The following is a 20,340-nucleotide window of genomic DNA, read 5'->3' as shown; positions in this document are numbered from 1 at the left end:
GAGAGCCACCTTGGGAATTACTTTTTTTTTGTAACCAATCACACGACTATACAGTAGTGCATTGTCTATCAGTCAGTCAGTAAACACTAAAATGAAGTTACGTAAAGGATGCTTAATGCTGCGGCCTGGCATGGCCAAGCGCGTAAGGCGTGCGACTCGTAATCCGAAGGTCGCGGGTTCGCGCTAAAACATGCTCGCCCTCCCAGCCGTGGTGGCGTATAATGTGACGGTCAATCCCACTATCCGTTGGTAAAAGAGTAGCCCAAGAGTTGGCGGTGGGTGGTGATGACTAGCTGCATTTCCTCTAATCTTACACTGCTAAATTAGGAACGGCTAGCGCAGATAGCCCTCGTGTAGCTTTCAGCGAAATTGAAAAAAAACCAAACCAAAACTATTTGTTATATATGTAAGGAATTGTATGACACATTTAAATCTATGTTAGAAAACCTTTCTCACTAGGGTATATGCCACGCTACAAGATTGCACTATTTCTAATCATCATCACTAACTTTAAGAGTTTGACATGTAAGGAACTCATTTACATTAGTGTAATATTTTGGAAATCATGCAATTTTACAAGGACCAAACATCCGATAATTTAACTCTGACACCGATAGTAATGGTACAGCTTGTTACAACCAAAACGATTTAGCAGTTAAGGTTAATGGAACAAGATAACATGGTTGGAATACTTATGCATTAAAAGATGTTAAGAAATTGTTAAAAGACAATTTTCTAAACTCATTTACTAATTACTAGTGTGTTACACTAGATAACCTAGCTAGAAACAACAGACAGCTAGACTACTAAATATGAAAACAAAACAAGCCAAAAGCTTGCATTGTTTCGCCTAGTGATGAATGTACAGAAGCGAAGTCATAGTCTTAATATGTTTGTTTTGTACTCTGCGATATATTTTCTTGAATAACAAAAAGAAAGTACACTGCTAAAGTACGAAAAACCTGAACCTAAGGGAAATTGACAGTGACACGTTAAGAGTTTGAAACAAATTATCTGTGGACAAAGCTAATTGTTTGTTTGTTTGTATTTGAATTTCATGCAAAACTACCCCAAGGTTATCTGCACTAGCCGTCCCTAATTTAGCAGTGTAAGACTAGATGGAAGGCAGCTAGTCATCATCACCCACCGCCAACTCTTAGGCCACTCTTTTACCAACGAATAGTGAGATTGACCGTCACATTATAACGCCCGCACTCCTAAAAGGCAAACATAATTAGTGTGACAGAGATTTGAACCCGTGATCCTCAGATTGTAAGTGGAGTGTACTAACCGCCTAGCTATTCCTGACCGTTGCAGCTTGGAAATTGTTATATTCTGGAGTATTTTAGAACAAACGAACAAACAACAACTAAAACGATGGCTGAGAAATTCTTCAGCTCTCAAAATCAACGGAAAATATTTCTGTTGAATAAATGTTTCTGCAACTATAACAGGCTTAAATTGAAAGAAACTGTTTGATTGCTAGCGTCGTTAAAAAAATACAACAGTAAAAATTATGAGACAAGATATACTAGCGTTATGAGAAGTTTCAAACATCAAGATCGAGTCCATACGTAATAAATGTGTGAATGTGTAAAAAAAGGTTTTATGCTTATACGGCAATGCCGGAACTTAAAAGTATGCATAAAGCTGTTTGATCTAGAGTTGAAAGAATGTCAGTGTTTTATACATTGATTTCTACTCTTAAAATCCCAAAAGAGACGTTTTATTTTTAGCTTTTATATTAAAAACTTTCACAATACATTTCCATTTTGTTTGAATAAACGTATATACCTAAATTGTCTTTTTTGTAAAATTATATTATTTTTATATCTTACCATAATGCAATTATTCAAAACTGAAGAAGTTTGTTTTATAAATCGATAATATCTTGATGAATAAAGTGGTAATTGTTGAATTCGTTTCTGATGAGTCATTTATATATTTCATATTATGTTTGGTTCTGGCATAAACAGATTAGAATTTTTTTTTTTGTTTAGCGTAAAAGTTGTAATTTAGTTAAATTATTTCGAACTTCCAAAAATATAAGTTTCTTCAAACGAAATCTAACTTATATCAATATAGGTATAAAAGTTAAGAATTCTTTAACGGAAAGTCAGAGAATGATTATTAATTTATTCTTTCTTTAATTTTTTTTCTTCTATAAAATAAGTTTCACATTCCCGTTCTAAAAATTAAAAGTAACAAATATATATAATCTTAAGCCTTTTAATTTACATAATAATTAAATACTAAATTGCGTGTAATTGCAGCAGGTGAGAGAACATTTCTTAAATTTATGACAAAGTAAGTAATTTATTATCATGAAATAATTTTGTATCGCCTGTAAATTGGATTAAAAAAATTGCCATGGATCTCAAAATACTGTACAAATTACATAATATCAAGTAACTACATATTGCATTTAATTTTAATGTTTGAAAATGTAAACGTAACGTGGTTCTTGTTTCGTACATTCTAACCGCCACAGTAAACTTTGGATGACAAAATGTGAACTCCTAATACTTACCTACAATAAATTAAATCCAATCTTCAATATATATGAAAACAGCCCTAACCTACCAACCGTGTAACTTATCAGTGTTCAATAAATAAAAGCAAGTATGAATCAATATATTATATGTATATCAAAATAATATTAACGAAATTCTGCGATAAGTGCAAAACGTTAACGTTTATTTTTATAGAGAAATGAAATTACTCCTCTTAATTTTTAGTGATGAAAGAAGAAAAATGCTTTAGACTTCCTCAACAAAAGAAAGTCTATTTTGTTTTAGAGCAAACTGACACTGAGCTATCTGCTGTGTCCACTTTTGGAAATCGAACCTCCGATTTTAGTGTTGCAAGTCCGTATACTTACCGCTGCCCTACCGAGAGACCCGAACAAAAGAATCTCTAACAAAATACACAGATGTGTCGAAGCATGTACTATTTTAGTTGTAAACTAATCACATACTGTACAATTAAACGGAATAAAAATACTAGTCTTAAGATTTTTTAAAGACGAAACTACACAATCAGCTATTTACTCTCTGTTCACGGCAGGGATTAAAAACTCGGATTTTCTAATTAAAAAAAAAACTACTTAATTGTATAATCTATATTTCTAACCCTTGTATTCTAATATTCTATTGTCTGGAGAGAGTCATGTGTAAAACGCAGAAGTTCATTCACATTAAATGTTGGGTCCAGAAGTAATGTGGTATATAAGTCATTCAAACAATTTCCTTTATAATATTATTGATAATATTACTAACGCAAATATTCAAAATAATCCGTACACATAGCAGAGGAAATGTGTTTGTTTAAACAGATCAATAAATGACGTAAACTAATGTACATATACTAAAGGTAAACAGCCCATTTTGTTTAAACAAACCAACAAATGACCTGAACTGATGTATATATAGCAGAGGTAAAGGGTCTACTTTGTTTAAACAAACCAATAAATGACCTGAACTGATGTATATATAGCAGAGGTAAAGGGTCTACTTTGTTTAAACAGACCAATAAATGACCTGAACTGATGTATATATACTAGAAGTAAAGGGCTTACTTTTGTTTAAACAGACCAATAAATGACCTGAACTGATGTACATATAACAGAGATAAAGGGCCAACCTGGTTCAGACAAATCAATAAATGACATGAACTGATGTACACATACCAGAAATAAAGGGCCTACTTTGTTTAAACAGACCAATAAATGACCTGAACTGATGTATATATACTAGAGATAAACAACCCATTTTGTTTAAAACAAACCAACAAATGACCTGAACTGATGTATATATAGCAGAGGTAAAGGGCCTACTTTGTTTAAACAGACCAATAAATGACCTGAACTGATGTATATATACTAGAAGTAAAGGGCTTACTTTTGTTTAAACAGACCAATAAATGACCTGAACTGATGTACATATAACAGAGGTAAAGGGCCAACCTGGTTCAGACAAACCAATAAATGACATAAACTGATGTACACATACCAGAAATAAAGGGCTTACTTTATTTAAACAGACCAATAAATGACCTGAACTGATGTATATATACTAGAGATAAACAACCCATTTTGTTTAAAACAAACCAACAAATGACCTGAACTGATGTACATATAACAGAGGTTCAGACAAACCAATAAATGGCGTGAACTGATGTACACATACCAGAAAAATAGGGCCGACTTTGTTTAAAGAAACTAATAAATGACCTGAACTGATGTATATGTATATATGCTAGAAGTAAAGGGCCTACTTTGTTCATCCAACTGATGGCACTTTTATGTTAAAGGAAAATTTAATGAACAATTTGAAATTATGATTTTCTTTTTTTAGTTCAAAATGCAGTATGTTAAAACAAAGAACATATTCTCAAGGGAAGTTTAAAGATTGACCATGAGCAATATTTTTGATAGAGGAATCTCTAGAAGCCATGTAGTTTTACATTTAAACTAATACTAGTTAATACAAGTAAGAATATTAACTTAATAGAAAGATTCCATGCAAAAACAATTTATGATATTGATTCTGCATATGATGAAATACTTTCTAGACATATGGTCCAGATAATACCGATGGTATAGTGACAATCAGAATGAAAGCAGATGGACAACAGTTATTTGGCTTCAATCTTAGGGTGAGTAAAGTTTTTATATGAATTGTCAAATGTATTGTATGAAGTTATCAGATTTCATTATACATACGATCCTATGAAGTTGATTGCGCTGTATACACTTTTAAAGAAATGAACTGTTCCACAATTATTTGTTTTTATTATACAATGAAAGTTGGCCACCTGCTGGTAGTGCATCAAGTAAGATTTTCATGAGCACAGTAAATTAAATATGTTGCAGGATATTATAATATTTTCTACAGTTCTTATATTTTAGATTATATATCGGATTTAAAGCACTAACATGAAACACGATGACATGGAGTGCCACCTCATTGCAATTCCGCGATGTATCAAGAACAACGTCTTGCAATCACTTGCAGTTGTTTTGGTAAAAACATTACTTCGTCAGTTTGTTCTTCTGTCAAAAAATTGTATATATTATTAAACTAGTAAGATATATATTTTATAAAACATAATTTAGTACCAATTTTGGTTTATTAAAATTTTACCAAACGATACATTTAACAACCTAAATGAAGGAATGAAACATTTGTTTGCTATTTTGGATATTTGCGCAAAAATACTCAATAGTTACCTGGAAAAGCCGTCCTTAATTTTGTACAGATAAACAATAGGGAAGACAATAATTCAACAGCACCAAATGCCTACTTATAGGGTTTAGGCCATTCTTACCTAAACGAATAATTGGACTCAAGGTTTCAAACCTCGTTATTGTATTTTATTTATTTGTTTGGCCCGGCATGGCCAGGTGGGTTAAAGCGTTCGACTCGTAATCTGAGGGTCGCGGGTTCGAATCCCCGTCGCACCAAACATGCTCGCCCTTTCAGCCGTTACAATGTGACGATCAATTCCATTATTCGTTGGTAAAAGAGTAGCCCAAAAACTGGCGGTGAGTGGTGATGACTAGCTGCCTTCCATCTAGTCTTACACTGCTAAATTAGGGACGGCTAGCACAGATAGCTCTTGAGTAGCTTTGCGCGAAAAACAAAAATATATTATTTATTTGTTATAGTAAAGAGACACGAATGGTGGGCGCAGATCCACAGCCCGGCACAATAACTACGCTTGGCCCAGAATTACAAAGGCACTTTTGCTTAAACAAATGTTGTGTTAATGAAAAAGCAGACACAATATACATGTACAATGTCACTCGTATTACGTCAGTAATTAAATGTAGACTCACGACAAAAACAAACCATGAAACAAAGTTGGTTAAACGTGATGCAATGAGTAAAGTTGTGCATAAAAATTGCGCAGGAATTTGTTTGTTTGTTTTCATTAAGCCCAAAGCTACAATATGGGCTATTTGGATTGTGCCTACTACAGGTATCGAAGCCGGGAGCTTAGCGTTATAAGTCGTTAGACTTTTTACTGAGCTTCTGGGAGGCTTTGGGTAAGGTTTGGTTTCTTTTGAATTTCGCCCAAAGCTACCCGAGGGCTATCTGCGCTAGTCGTCCCTAATTTAGCATTGTAAGACTAGAGGGAAGGCAGCTAGTCATCATTACCCACCGCCAACTCTTACCAACTTTTACCAACGAATAGTGGGATTGACCGTCGCATTTTAACACCCAACGGCTGAAAGGGCAAACATGTTTGGTGTGACGGAGATTCAAACCCGCGACCCTCAGATTCAAAGATAAAAACAATTCACTTTGTTTTCTGTTTTGTAAGTTTGTGATTTTTGTCTTCCTTGGCTTCATTAAATGGTGAACAAAAGAACAATTTTTGTAACTTCAAATTTTTTTTTAATTTGTAAATTACATTGCGTTTTTACAGTTTGCGTAAATCTATAAAAAAAGGTATTTGAAATTATCCCTATTCAATATTACGACAGGATACCGACAATATTAGCGATCCAAGATCTTATTCGATGCTATGAGTAAATTTCCTCGGAGACTCATTGTTAAGTATATTGGTTTATCTCGCTATAAATCCGGTATCAGTATGCGATATGAATTATTTATTGTGTAGTTTTGCGCTTACCAACAGTCAGACAAGCAAACTCTGTGTAAGTGTAAAGTTGCGAAGGCATTTCCTTTAGGTTAATAATTACACAGACCTGCGAATTTAAATTTCATAAATATTGTTTTGGTTTTAAAAATAACATTTTTTACAAATAGGAAAGAAAAAGTTTTACTTATATCAAATTCTTATTTCATTTACTACAACGAACATTTTTTAGTATCATGTTTGTTACGTTTGAGTCGATGGATAAGACCCATGTCGCAGTTGGTTTAGAGAAATCTATAAACAATGGTTGTCAACAGTTGAAGCATAACAAAATGTGACCAGATTTCAATGAAAATGATTCATTTATATAAACGTACATGTTACATTTTGTAAAAAAAATATGTACGTGATGGAGAAAAATGGATATCATTTTGAAATTCAGCAAATAAGAATTATTGTGGGACAATATAACCATCGCAGGCTTGTGTAATAAGTATGTGTTTAGAAGGACGAAAAACAAATGGAAGAAGATGATAAGAATGTATTGATTAAGCATACTATAATGTTATTTGAGTAAATCTATAAAAAATTCGTATTTATGTTTATATATTTTATAATAATTGTATTGTTTGTTTGTCGGCTGTTCGCGCAAGCACTCAAGAGTTATCTACATTTTCCGTCTTTTCACTATAACGACGGCAGATAGTCAACACACCAGCACTCTCCGCCAACTTTAGGGTTATTCTTGTACGTAAAAATAGTGAGATTTGACCGTCACCCTTATAAAGCACCTATGAATTAAAAGTACGAGGACAATGTGTGCTTTCTTTTTATGATAACGAGAGGCAAATGATGAACCCGCAAATCTATAGTCCTATATCCTAACTATGAGACCACGCTCGGTCAAAAGTATATGAATACACACACATATACAGGGTGTCCCAAAATAACGTTTACACTCTTTGGATCATTATAATTTGCCTTGTTTATTGATTTTAACAATGAAAAAAGATACATATGATAGCCAAAGGATTTATTTAAAGATTTAATACTGAAATCAAGAAAAAAATGACAAATAAATTTCTTCCCAAGAAAAACTCTCCTTGGTTGAAATTGTAAAATATCACAAATTGCTTGCTTCTTTTCAGGTGTTCAAACTGAAATCCGTTCTGCTCCAGACACATCTCATAACGGGAAAAAATAGAAGTGCACACATCAAACACCATCTCATCTGGTATTAAAGCACATTGTTTTTCAATTACAACACTCAATTCATCCATTGTTGCCCTTTTTGTGCTGTAAACATTGTCTTTCAGAAACCCCCACAAAAAGAAATCCATGGGTGTCAAATCTGGTGATCTAGCAGGAAATTCTACACTTCCTCTTCGTCCAATCCATCTATCTGGCATAGATGGATCCAGATAAGCTCTCACGTCGCGATGGAAGTGGGGAGGAGCGCCATACTGCTGGAAGAAACACTCTTCTTCTCCAAATTGTTCTTGGATGCGTGGCATGGCAAACTCTTGTAGCATGTTGAGATAATTCAGTCCTGTTACGGTGTCTTGGAAAAAGAATAGTCCGATGAGTCTCCTAGCGAACAGACCACACCACACAGTCACTCCAGGCAAATTCAAGTGATGTTCCTCTGTAACATGTGGATTTTCTACTGCCCAGTAAGTGCATTTGTGTCGATTTATTGAGCCATTCAGCTTAAACGTTGCTTCGTCACTCCAAACAATTTTGAGTGGAAATTCATCATCGCCCGCACATCTAGCAAGATACCACTCACAGAACTCAACCCTTCGATCAGGGTTATCTTCATTCAGAGCGTGAACAAGCGATGGGATGAAACTTTTGAATTGGGAACGTTTCAAAATGCGATGAACGCTGGATTTAGGGATACCTGTTTCACGAGACAGTTGGCGCACTAATTTTCTTGGAGAACTCGGAACATTATCAATGACCTCTTGCTCTCTTGTTGGGCTTGTTGATGATCTTTTTCGACCGGAGCGACCCTTTCTCATATGGTGGAGAGTTCCGTGTTCATCAAACTTGGCGATGATGCGTGAAATGCTGGGGAGAGATGGCGCATCCATATGGAACTTTCTAGTAAAACGTCTTTGCACTTCAGCTTTGTTTTCGACTTTCCAAAAAGTTTTGAGAATGAATATTTTGTGCTCGATTGTAAGCTGATCATCCGCCATCCTTGAACACAAGTCAAATCTGAAACAAAAGAAACTGTTTATTAGCTATACACTGTCAAAGAGTGTAAACGTTATTTTGGGACACCCTGTATATCTGGAGAGAGAAACAGTGTAAAATAATATGAATAGAATTCGTAAAAATATTACTTACTGAGCAAAAACAGTTAAATGAGTCGAGATGATTACTTGCAAAAACGAAGGTCTAAATATGAGAAAGAGTAGAAGTGTAACACAGGTTTTAAAGTGGAAGATATACTGTGCAATATCGTACCAGAAGCGTAGGAAATAACATTTATGATTGACTGAAAAAAACGACAGTTCAGTTCCTTGTTAAAATTATTATTTTACATTTGAGTTCTTTAAAGGAAGAAAAATATTTAAATGTGTGAGAAAATTAACGTGTGCTTGTTAAACTAAAGAATTCTATCAATATTGACCAAGAGTTTTTTTACTTTCCGTTAGAGGGTAAAACTATTTAAGTCCACTAAGTTGACTTCAAAATTTGTATTTGACTAAAAATGGAATAGTTAAAAAACAGAATTAAAATAAATGTTTTACCAGTGTGCACCATACTAGCGCAAATTGTTTTTTATATATATGTTTTCAATTATTTCAATTTTGATGCGAATAACAGTTTATGATTTGAAATGTTACAGTCCGTTTTTTAACTTTTTACTAAATAACTGAGTTTATATATTTATCAATTTGTCGATTTTACATAGGCGGTCTATGTTCTTCTCTGTTTATACATTTTTCGCGCAGTATTTGATGAAAACTAACATTTCTTTCGTTTTTTACATTTAGATAGAAGCAGAGAAAAATAATCCGGTTGTTGTATCAAAGGTTATTTTAAACTCACCAGCTGACACATGCCTACCTCAGCTAAACGAAGGTGATCAAATTTTATCAATCAATAACAACGATATTCGTGGACTTAAACAAGATGAGGTAAACACTTAAAATTTTGAGTAGTTTTTTTAAAGAAATGTACATTTTACGTTTACATTAAATGTTCATCAAATTTTCCTTAGATTTTTTTTAACTGAAACATTACGAAATATCGCAGTAGCCCTAAAGTTATTCTTAGAAAAACGACCCTACTGATATAATAGGCCATTTTGCTTACAAAATAATTATGATTTTATCAACCCCTGATAAGGCAGATTTTACTCTTCATAGTTAAACATTTCTAACATTTGTAACATTATTTGAAACTGTACAATCTTATTTATTGGGACAACTGTTTGTGAATGTATACCATAGGATCGTCTTTTTTATTATTGTAACTCCCAAGAACTGTGTTTAGCTACATCACTATTATGTACAAACGTATACCCAACCATTAAAAAAATTACAGGTTGATATTTAAGAAACTGGACTTTTTTTTTTGCTTAAAGTTCTTCCGCATAATATCTGGAGTAATGTAATTTTTCACCTATAAATCAATTACTGATTAATAATATTCACGTTAAAAACATAACGATATTACTATTCTGTTCTTTTTAGATTGAAAAGTTAATTCGGAGAGCAGCTGAATCATCAGACAGAGATCTGTGTTTGAAAGTTCGACAAAGAGGTGAGATTGCTGACATAAGACTTCTCTAATTTCTAATGTTGGTGATAAATACTTTAGGCTTGTAACACGAAACTGTGATAATACATATAGCTTTGTTTTTTATCATATTGCTTTTAGCAAACCACAAATCAAAATCATGAGAGATTATAAATAACTTCAGAATAATCTGAAGCTCTTTTGTCGAGAGAACAGTGCAATAGTGGAATTTAAAAAATATAAAATACGATAATTCTTGTTTGTTACATCAGAATTGCGAAATAGGGATATCTCATTTAATTACACAATACTTAATATATCAAAACAAACAGTTAAGGTTTAGGATGTATAATTACTTAATTAGTGGGGCCGGCATGGCCAGGTAGCTAAGGCACTCGGCTCGTAATCCGAGGGTCGCGAACAGATCGTGGACAATACTTATTTGTATTTATTCAGGTATTAACAAACGCAATATCGTTTACGTGATTTTTTCATACTGCTAAAAGTATTAACTTCCCGTAAAAGGTAGTGAAAAAGGTACAAAGATTAACTTCCCTGAACGTTCGCAACATAACTGAAATTGACTATAAACATGCATACTGTATTTGCACTTGAGGTGAAATCTTGGCAACTTTCCAGTACCGTATGTGGCTTCATGTTCAGGAATGGTGTTTATTTAGTTATGTTTTCGCACGTGATTGTGTCATTAGAATATAAATTCGTTGTCTAATAATTTCGTTAAAGTCTTATATGTTTCTTTAAACAGGAAACAAAATAAATAACTAAAATTGATTTATGTGAAACAAAACTAAGAACATAACATTTCTATAGAGAATACGTAACCAATTATCAGCGGCCCGGCATGGCCAGGTGGGTTAAGACACTCGTTGGTAAAATAGTAGCCCAAGAGTTGGCGGTGAGTGGTGATGACTAGTTGCCTTCCCTCTAGTCTCACATTGCTAAATTAGAGATGGCTAGCACAGATAGCCCTCGTGTAACTTTGCGCGAAATTTAAAACAAAACAAAATCAAGGATAAACCTCACTTGGAGGTCACCATTATACTTATTACACTTATTTAAAGTAATCTCGTTTCAGAAGTGTTCACGTTTTAACCAAGCTTCCTATAAACTGATACTTCACATTCTACATTTAAATAACTAACAAAACAAACATTTTAAAATATTATGAAGCTACATCTATATTACGAAGGTGAGAAAGTCAAACATTTTAACAAGAAAGTAAAACAATTACGAAAATTACACAGTGTATTTTGTATAGAAAATTTGTCTTGATCTTAAGAGCGGCATGGCGTTCAATTCGTAATCTGAGGGTCGCGGATTCACTAAACATGTGACATTACAATGTCATTTACGTCACATAACAACTGCTTTTGTATACGTTTTAATAAGAATTACAATATTTCAACTTGATACTCTTGTGTACTACATGTCGCTGCTTCAAACCCTTTTTGCTCAGTAGTAGAACTCAATCAACTGCATTTGCAACACACAAACCCTCAACTGAAACAATATTTATATTGTTCATTTTTGTTAAACAGATGAAGCGTGATTGATTGATTGACAGTCCTTGTTATATTACACGACACCAGTTTAAGACAAATTAAAAATAAGTAACTAATTATTATTAGTACTATTTTAACGCAATATTATATTAACTACAAATCATAATATCACGATTCACTAGTCAGGGACTGGGTTGTTTTGAATTTCGCGCAAAGCTACTCGAGGGCTATCTGTGCTAGCCGTCCCTGATTTAGCAGTGTAAGACTAGAGGGAAGGCAGCTAGTCATCACCACCCACCGCCAACTCTTGGGCTACTCTTTTACCAACGAATAGTGGGATTGACCGTCACGTTATAACGCCCCCACGGCTGAAAGGGCGAGCATGTTTGGCGCGACGGGGATACGAACCCGCGACCTTCAGATTACGAGTCGCACGCTTTAACACGCTTGGCCATGCCGGGCCCTTCAGTGTTAGGTTGTAAGTTACGCTAACATTAATAAGGATAATACATTGATTGTTAATGACGTACAGTGTTATGGTTTCAGGAGCTCTAATTTCAAAACTATTTGATGGGCTTCGTAGCTCAACTAGTATAGCGTCAGTGCATGCTGTGCTACTACGGTATCAGAATGGTTTTTGTAGGTAAAATTAGAAATCAATCAACTACACAAAAGCTAATATTAATTGAAAATATTTGTGTTTTCTTCAGTTTCTCATAGTAATTGCCACTCCCATAATTGCGATGTGTGTGCCTACTGGTGCTTTTTTTATCTGTACTTTGCGTTCATATATTCGCTATAAGTGATCAGTAGAAAAAGGGGTAGTGGTAAATTCGACAATATTACAATTTACGCATTCTTCTCTTATAATAGAACAAGGCTTTCCTCAAAATTACAAAAGAAATATCCGTGCCTACGTCATTTTCGTGGCCTGCTCCTTCAAGAGGCCATGCTAAGAGTACAAGTGAAGACACTAGTCAACTTTAGCCTCTAAAGACCCAGGGGGCTGAACAACTAGATGAATTCTTGAACTGGGACCTAAGAATGCTTGCCTTAACAGAGTTTGTGTTCAACATATGTTTCACTGACGCTATACTTTTGTATTTTCTTGAATAATGTGTGATACAATAGAGATTCAAGCTTGTGGCATCATTATAACCAATGTTGTTGTTGTTTTTTACATCTTTTGTTCAAGTTATTTTTGTATAAAAGCTGTAGCTGCAATATTTTAAGTGAAATTTAATAATTTGTAAAAACATGTTTATTTTAGCGGAGGGCTGTATAATGCACTATCATCGCTAGGTGCTTTAAAGATTCAAGGCCAGGGCTCATAGGCGAAAGAATTCTAGGCATTTCAGTATGATATGGATCATGGTTTTGTAATTCGATTTCTCAAAGCACCATTTGGGGATTTGGAGCACTATCGAACAGATTAGAAGTACGAGCCCCGTTTACCAGTGTCTAGCAACGTCCCTTCCTGTTGCAGGGATCGGGCATAAAAATTTAGCAATTTGAGCTCTCTGAAGACGCACAAAGAAAATGCAAACATACGAATACATTATACTAGTTGTTTTCTTTCATAGTTTAAAACTGTTATTTTAATTTTTAAACCAATTACATACTTTGATGCAATACACCTTGCTAATATTTTAAAACTAAACATATTGTAACATATAATTCTGTTTTCCAATTGAATGGTTCCAATGCACTTTCAAGGGCCAATATGTAAGAAAGGAAAATATGTTTAACATTATAATTTCAAAGAAAACTGCCATATTAAATGTCAGGACTTGCTTCTTGCAACAAGAAATTGTTTATTGGAAATACATTCAAAGTACTTCTGTGTTTGTGAAACAGATCACTTAGCTTTTTAGTTTAAACTACACATAAAAAATAAATTTTTTTCTGCCTTTTATTTTGGGCTCCTTGGTTTTACCGCCACCATATTATTTAGTTTATTATGGAATTTCAACCTGCGATGTATAAAAGAGAAGTTCATGGTCGTTTAAGATCTACTAGAAGCCACCATCCAGGACGCTTCTCTTTCAATACCAAAACCAAACACACAGGTGTCTATGTTTAGTAAGCGTGAGAGATTTAGGTTTTAGTTGTAATTAATTTTTATTGCAACTGATGTGCTTATGACGTTTTCAATAAACAACTGCTGTACATATTGTATGTTTTTTTTTTTTTTTTTTATATTTACTGCTGCACGTGTACTTGTGATAGCAGTTGTTCCACGTATATTTTTAACAATAACCGCTCTACGTATATTTTTAACAATAATTACTCTATGTATGTTACTTTTAACAATAACTGCTATACGTATATTTATAGCTGCCCCACGTATATTCTTAATATCAACTGCTGAATGTAAGCTATTTCATTATTAATTACTGTACTTATGCTATAGTTTAATATAGCTTAAATTCATTCTTTGTAGCCAAAAACAACAAAACAAGAACCAATATGAATGGACTGAAATGTTCATGAGTTCCATAAACGTTCAATAAATAATTTTCAAACCACATATTTATCAAATTAACCAATAAAACATGCAAGTAAAAACTCAGTTTAATAAATAAATAGTTCCAAACAATTAAATAGTTTAATCAGAAGGTTTGGTAAATTAAGTATTATTCAAATTAAGTACATGGAGTATGACTGCTGTTCAAAAATAATTTGTTTCAATAAGTCTGTCTGGTGATGACTTAATAATATCCTGTTATCATAAACACATTGTTTGAGTTTGATGATCCATATAGCTGAGTTGCTTGCTAATATAGACGAATTTTTAAATTTGTGTATCGAAAATGTCTACAGAAAATCAGTAAGAATTTTAAGACCTTGACAAACTCTCAAAAACAATACAATAGAATGTTGGTAGTCGCCAGCAAAGTTTCAAAGGATTCGTAGTTTCTGTTACATATCTCACAGTAGTCATAAAATATGAAAAACACTGAAATGTTAGCTGTTCTTAAAATACTAAGGAAACTGAGTCTAGCAATATAATAACTGGATAAGCTATTAAGGTAACTAATACTTAAACGTTTGCTATGTATTCATACGCTGAAACTGCAAAAAATTCATGATCCAGAAAGCACTTGTAGGATATCAAGAGACAATATCCTGAAATATCATTCTGACGTAAAAAGATAGCGCCTGTATTTTGTACATATGGTAAAAATATTAAAGCCATCTGGCACTGTCCCTAATTTTGAACTATTAACTAGAAGAAAAGAAAGCAGTCAGTAGTACCCTACCACCCACTTTCTACGATAAGGCACTGACTGTCACTCTTATAACGCACCCGAAGAATATAGTGAAGGAAATATTTTGTGGTGCTGCACAGATTCAAACCCACAGCTCTACCACAGAACCAATAGAAAATAAATAATTTCATTCTTCACGATACTATTATCTCTGTTGTTTGAAGGTTTTCTCAGAATAGGTGTTAAAAGCTAGAATTAGTAAATCGTACTCTGGTTGCTTCACTTTTATTTAAAGTGAACATCCGCTATACCTCTAATTGCAGTTAAGAATAATCAGTAAATATAATATTTTCAACCACATTCGTGATGAATAGTGATTGTTTCACTTTATGTTCTGGTGAAAGAAGTACTTAAGTCTAGTAAGGCTAAACATTTTACTGGCTCATCTGTGACTGCGACTTTAGTTTTGGGTGTAGGCTTATCTTTAGGACATTACACGTTTCCTATCTTCCTTTGGTTTAAGCTTCTACTATACGTATTTAATGATAGCTAAATAGCAGTTCCATATATGGTATAACATCACATCGTTTGTTAAGTTACATTAATTCATAAGGATGTACCTTCCTTTCCTAAGCCTTATTATAATTGTTTAAGTTTCTCGAATCTCAACACCTTTTCTTTTTCAGCTTGTACGAAATATTTATTATTGCCTGATATCTCTTTCATATGCTGATTGAGTGACGGAGATAAAATTGGATTAATTGTATTAGACACCTCATTGTATGTTGAACGTAGTTTTTAAAATTAAATCTGACAATGTTATATTTAAGTGAGACTACCAATATTATAGGTATTTATGTACGAATCAGGTATTCACTTAATTACTTACTTACAATTTTTGTCGTTCTGTATTTTCATAGACATGAATTTTTAACTGTCCTTTTACCTCACTCAACACCATATCAGTTTATGCAAGATAACAGATTACTGTGTAGATAAACCGTCAGAAGCTTCAATGTATTTTCATTGGCCACGAGATGAAAGGCTTGCTTTGTATACAATTACAGTGATGTTACTATGTTCAAAGAAGATTAAATTTACCATAGTACTTAAAGCTAATATCTAGTGCTTGTATGCTTTGTTTGTAAAGTATATACCATTATATATTTATTGTTATTTTCATGAACATTATTGTTTAGAATGTTTAATATATCTAGCTTCATTATTTTTAAATTATTAATATTATACTCATTGTTTGTTTGGTTTGCATTTTTAGCTTAATATGTAGTTTAAACACTAATCTAAATATTTGGCCTAGCTTCGTTAACTTTGTTTGTTTGTTATGAATTTTCGCGTAAAGCTACATGAGGGCTATTTGCGCTAGCCGTCCCTACTTTAGCAATGTAAGACTAGAGGGAAGGCAGCTAGTCATCACCACCCACCATCAACCATTAGGCTACTCTTTTACCAACGAATAATGGGGTTGATGGTACAATTATAACACCCTCACGGCTGAAAGGGCGAGCATGTTTGGTGCGACGGGGATTCGACCTTCAGATTACGAGTCGAACGCCTTAACTCACCTGGCGATGCCGAGCCGCTGATAATTGGTTACGCATTCTCTGTGGAAATACTAATGTTTTTAGTTTTGTTTCACATAAATCAATTTTAGTTATTTATTTTGTTTCCTGTTTAAAGAATCATATAAGACTTTAACGAAATGATTAGACAACGAATTTATATTCTAATGACATAATCACATGCGAAAACATAACTAAATCAACACCATTCTTGAACATGAAGCCACATACGGTACTGGAAAGTTGCCAAAATTTCACCTCAAGTGCAAATACAGTATGCATGTTTATAGTCAATTTCAGTTATGTTGCGAACGTTCAGGGAAGTTACTCTTTGTACCTTTTCACTACCTCTTACGGGAAGTTAATACTTTTAGCAGTATGAAAAAAATCACGTAAACGATATCGCGTTTGTTAATACCTGAATAAATACAAATAAGTATTGTCCACGATCTGTTCATGATAGTATTACACGTTAATTTCATATTATATTAAATGAAACAGCCTTTTTTTTCGATTTCCTCTGCTGAGCATCATTAAATCTAATAAAAGAAAACTATTTTTAGGCTTTCTAGCTATAATGACCCTTCCTGTATTCCTAAATAATTTACACCAAAGCATCAGTTTTGCAAAATCGGATGGATGAATGAGATAAACAAGTAGTGGATCTACTTCTTAAAAAAGTCGTTTTAAGAAATTTCTCGCTATGTTCCTACTCAACACGACTGTGTAGCATACATAGTATCTCTGTTAGTAATGCTTCAAATTTCTTTCGAATATTCTTGTAGAGTTATACAAAAGCTACTCACCTGTGACATTCCTAATTTTAAACAAATAGACCAGAGGGATTGCATATAGTTAACAGTACTAACAACCAATCATTGAATTTGATCGTCCATCTTATAACGCAACTATGGACCCAAAATGTGGAGCGCGTTTTTGCTGCAAAAACTCACAACCCGGGCACGCCGATCGCTAGGAAACAACCAGTCTTTCAAGCAAGAAAGTCAATCCATTATTAAACCAATACTTATCTGCATATTTGACTGTATTAAGGTAAAGTATTCAGGAACTAAAGGAACTTTAGTTTTATTTAGGTTGGTCAAATCTTATAATCGGTTCTGTTTTCGAATTTTTCACTCCCCAGTTCTCAGCGGTACATCTGAAGGCACATAACTAAAAACCCGGTTTCGATATCCATGATGAACACAACATACATAACAGTTTTGTATATTTGTGCCAAACAAACACAACTAAACTACTAACTAAAATAAGCGTTAGGAAGTCTCAAGCAGAAAATCAAATCGATTTTAATCTTCTCAGATGGGTCGTTTAGAACGATAGAAAATTCGCTGTCATTTAGAACCAAGGATATTAGATTAAGTACTAAAAATCCTCTAAAGTCAAATGTATGAAGTCAACTGTCACAAATGTTCTTGTTTGTTATGATTTTCGTGCAAAGCTACATGACTACAATCTGCATTATCCGTCCCTACTTTAGCAGTGTAAGACTAGAGGAAAGGCAGCTAGTCATCACCACCCACCGCCAACCCTTAGACTACTCTTTTACCAACAAGTAGTGAAATTGACCTTAACTTATAACGCCTCCACGACTCAAAGGGCGAACATGTTTGGTTTCAAGCAAGTATTTGCTGTTGAAAGTTCTGAAAACGCCCATGGTTCTTTTTTTTTTTATTTTAGTTTTGTATAGATATGTTGGAATTCGGGAAAATAGTTAAACATGAATTAACAAACATCTCATCCGACTTTGCCAAATCCGTGAAAACTCCTTGAAATCGAATTATTAGAACAAAAAAGCTTTGTAGAAAACACTGGAAATATTTTTCCGGTTTCCTGATCCGAGTCGTGTACGTAATTCACACTTCATTGCTAAAAAAACCTGAAATTAAGTACCATTATCTTTGGGTGTAAAATGGAACAACACAAAAACTAATATATCGAAATCTTAAGCATTGAAAGAGCTGATACCTACAAGTAGTTTTATAGCATTTCCAAACCCTCTGACCGCCAGTGGCAAAAAGGTATGTCTGCGGAATTATAGCGTTATTAATCAGATAGCTCATTGTGTGTAGCTTTAAGCTTAACTACAAACAAAACACTCTGAAGCACAGAAAATACTGCAGGTCAAAATAAAAAAACACATATTGTCTTCCTCTAAACATAAAGTACCCATTTCATAATCCCTGTCACTTAGATTGTCAACACATTTGATATCTATTTATTAAATTATTGTCAAACATATTTATATGAAATATGAATCAGTGCCTTAACACTTACCTTATAGCGTAAAACCCTTAACCACGAAGATAAATAGTGAGATATGCTTAATCACATAGACCCTTAGTGTTTAAAAAAGTATGACAATTCCGTCACAAGATGAAAGGGCTTTTGAATATCAAAGTAGTATTAAGACTGAAAAACAATAACAACGTTTTATAAAATATTTATTAAAATGTCAGCCGATTACTTTTGGTAATACAACGATACCGTCATCTGAAACTTGTTTGTTTCTTTGTAGTTAAGCACGAAGCTACGCATTGGGCTACCTATGCTCTGCTCATAACGGGTATCGAAACCGGGTTTGTAGCGTTGTAAGTTCGCAGACACCACTGTAAAACTAGTTGGCTGAATTTTTTACATAGGGATTTTATTTTTCTCTGTGTCCAGAAATGTCATTTTTATATTTCACTCTAAATACAGCAGTATAATGTACCTGAAAAGAAACGAGCAAGTTAGCCGTTGTTTCATTCATACATGTCACGAATCAATCAAGGGGTTTGCGTTCGTGTCATTTCGTTAGAGTAGCCCTATAAACATCTGCGTTTCATTTGTGTAAACTGTAGTTATTGTAAAGTCAAAATTACAGAAAAACAAAAGAATTTACATACATTACAGGTAATAGCAGTTAACGTTCCAAGAAGTTGGATTAGGCATGCATTTTCTTTTTCTATGAAGGTATCATTAGATATATTTACAATAAACGAATATTCACGTGTGTAAATAAGTTTGTACAAAAAATCTATATACTCACTTTTCAATCTTCATTAACGCAACGAAAGTAGGCGTTTCTGTTCCCATGGTAACAGTAGTAACAGCACCTGTTCGGTGTGAGCGACAGGGTCATACAGGTAAGATGCGAGATGTTGGCGTGTTGTTCGAGTACGTTACAACGTTTCCGTAACAAAAGAATTTGTGAAAGTTGCTACTGTGTGTTTGGGTGTTTGCCACTTGTCCCTGTGTCCTTTGCTTCACATTGCTGTAAGTGATTTTGAATAATTGTTTGGCATAAAAAATATGACACGTTGGGGTTTTCTAGATATCTTTATTTACTTAAACTATCCTTGTGTTGTATTCTCTGATAATCATTCACAGGTTGTATTTAGCTTTCGCTGAAACTTGTGTTTTTTTTTCTTATTGCAAAGCCACATTAGGCTATCTGCTGAGCCAACCGAGTGGAATCGAACCTCTGATTTTAGCGTTGCAAATCCGTAGACTTAGCGCTGTACTAGCGGGTGGCTTCGCTGAAACAACTTCTGATGTTTTGTTTGCACCGCTCTTAATAAAGCGATAGTTTTGGGTTTTTTTTTATAGAGAAACAAAAGCTTCGAATGTATGTATTCCCAAGAAGTCAATTGTAGAAGCTGA

General features: G+C 33.8%; 2 protein-coding genes across 6 annotated transcripts in view; one reads left to right on the top strand and one right to left on the bottom strand.

Moving 5' to 3' along the window:
• Positions 1–20,340, top strand: part of LOC143246255 (tyrosine-protein phosphatase non-receptor type 4-like) — a 54,698-nt gene that overhangs the window by 16,103 nt on the left and 18,255 nt on the right. For 2 of the 3 annotated variants that reach the window (XM_076492671.1, XM_076492672.1), the window contains exons 2-4: positions 4,573–4,656; positions 9,615–9,758; positions 10,317–10,386. In XM_076492671.1, coding sequence (XP_076348786.1) covers positions 4,573–4,656; positions 9,615–9,758; positions 10,317–10,386 — 298 coding nt within the window. Of the gene's footprint in view, positions 1–4,572; positions 4,657–9,614; positions 9,759–10,316; positions 10,387–19,829; positions 19,954–20,340 lie in introns of those variants that run through there. The other variant, XM_076492673.1, reaches the window with a different exon arrangement.
• Positions 7,284–19,850, bottom strand: LOC143246256 (uncharacterized). 3 transcript variants are annotated; one of them, XM_076492675.1, is made up of 2 exons: positions 19,727–19,850; positions 7,284–8,829 (listed from the first exon to the last, which is right to left on the bottom strand). In XM_076492675.1, the coding sequence occupies exons 1-2, from the start codon at positions 19,771–19,773 to the stop codon at positions 7,644–7,646; spliced, it is 1,233 nt and encodes a 410-aa protein (XP_076348790.1). In that variant the 5' UTR covers positions 19,774–19,850; the 3' UTR covers positions 7,284–7,643. The 3 variants fall into 3 exon arrangements, with proteins under 3 accessions (XP_076348790.1, XP_076348791.1, XP_076348789.1); XM_076492676.1 differs by lacking the exon at positions 19,727–19,850 and adding an exon at positions 15,987–16,098; XM_076492674.1 differs by lacking the exon at positions 19,727–19,850 and adding an exon at positions 15,991–16,092.

This window comes from Tachypleus tridentatus, chromosome 3 (assembly GCF_004210375.1).
Source record: "Tachypleus tridentatus isolate NWPU-2018 chromosome 3, ASM421037v1, whole genome shotgun sequence".
In the NCBI taxonomy this organism is placed as follows: domain Eukaryota; kingdom Metazoa; phylum Arthropoda; class Merostomata; order Xiphosura; family Limulidae; genus Tachypleus; species Tachypleus tridentatus.
The sequence above is the reverse complement of the archived record's forward strand: the minus strand, read 5'-3'. Positions and strand labels throughout refer to the sequence as shown.

What these genes read in the sequence shown, in the direction of transcription:
- LOC143246256 (XM_076492674.1), bottom strand. Translation starts at nt 16,058, where the DNA reads ATGGTGTTGAGTGAGGTAAAAGGACAGTTAAAAATTCATGTCTATGAA. An exon ending in AATACAGAACGACAAAAATT is followed by an intron (nt 8,830 to 15,990) that starts GTAAGTAAGTAA and finishes CTTTTGTTTCAG; the next exon opens with ATTTGACTTGTGTTCAAGGA.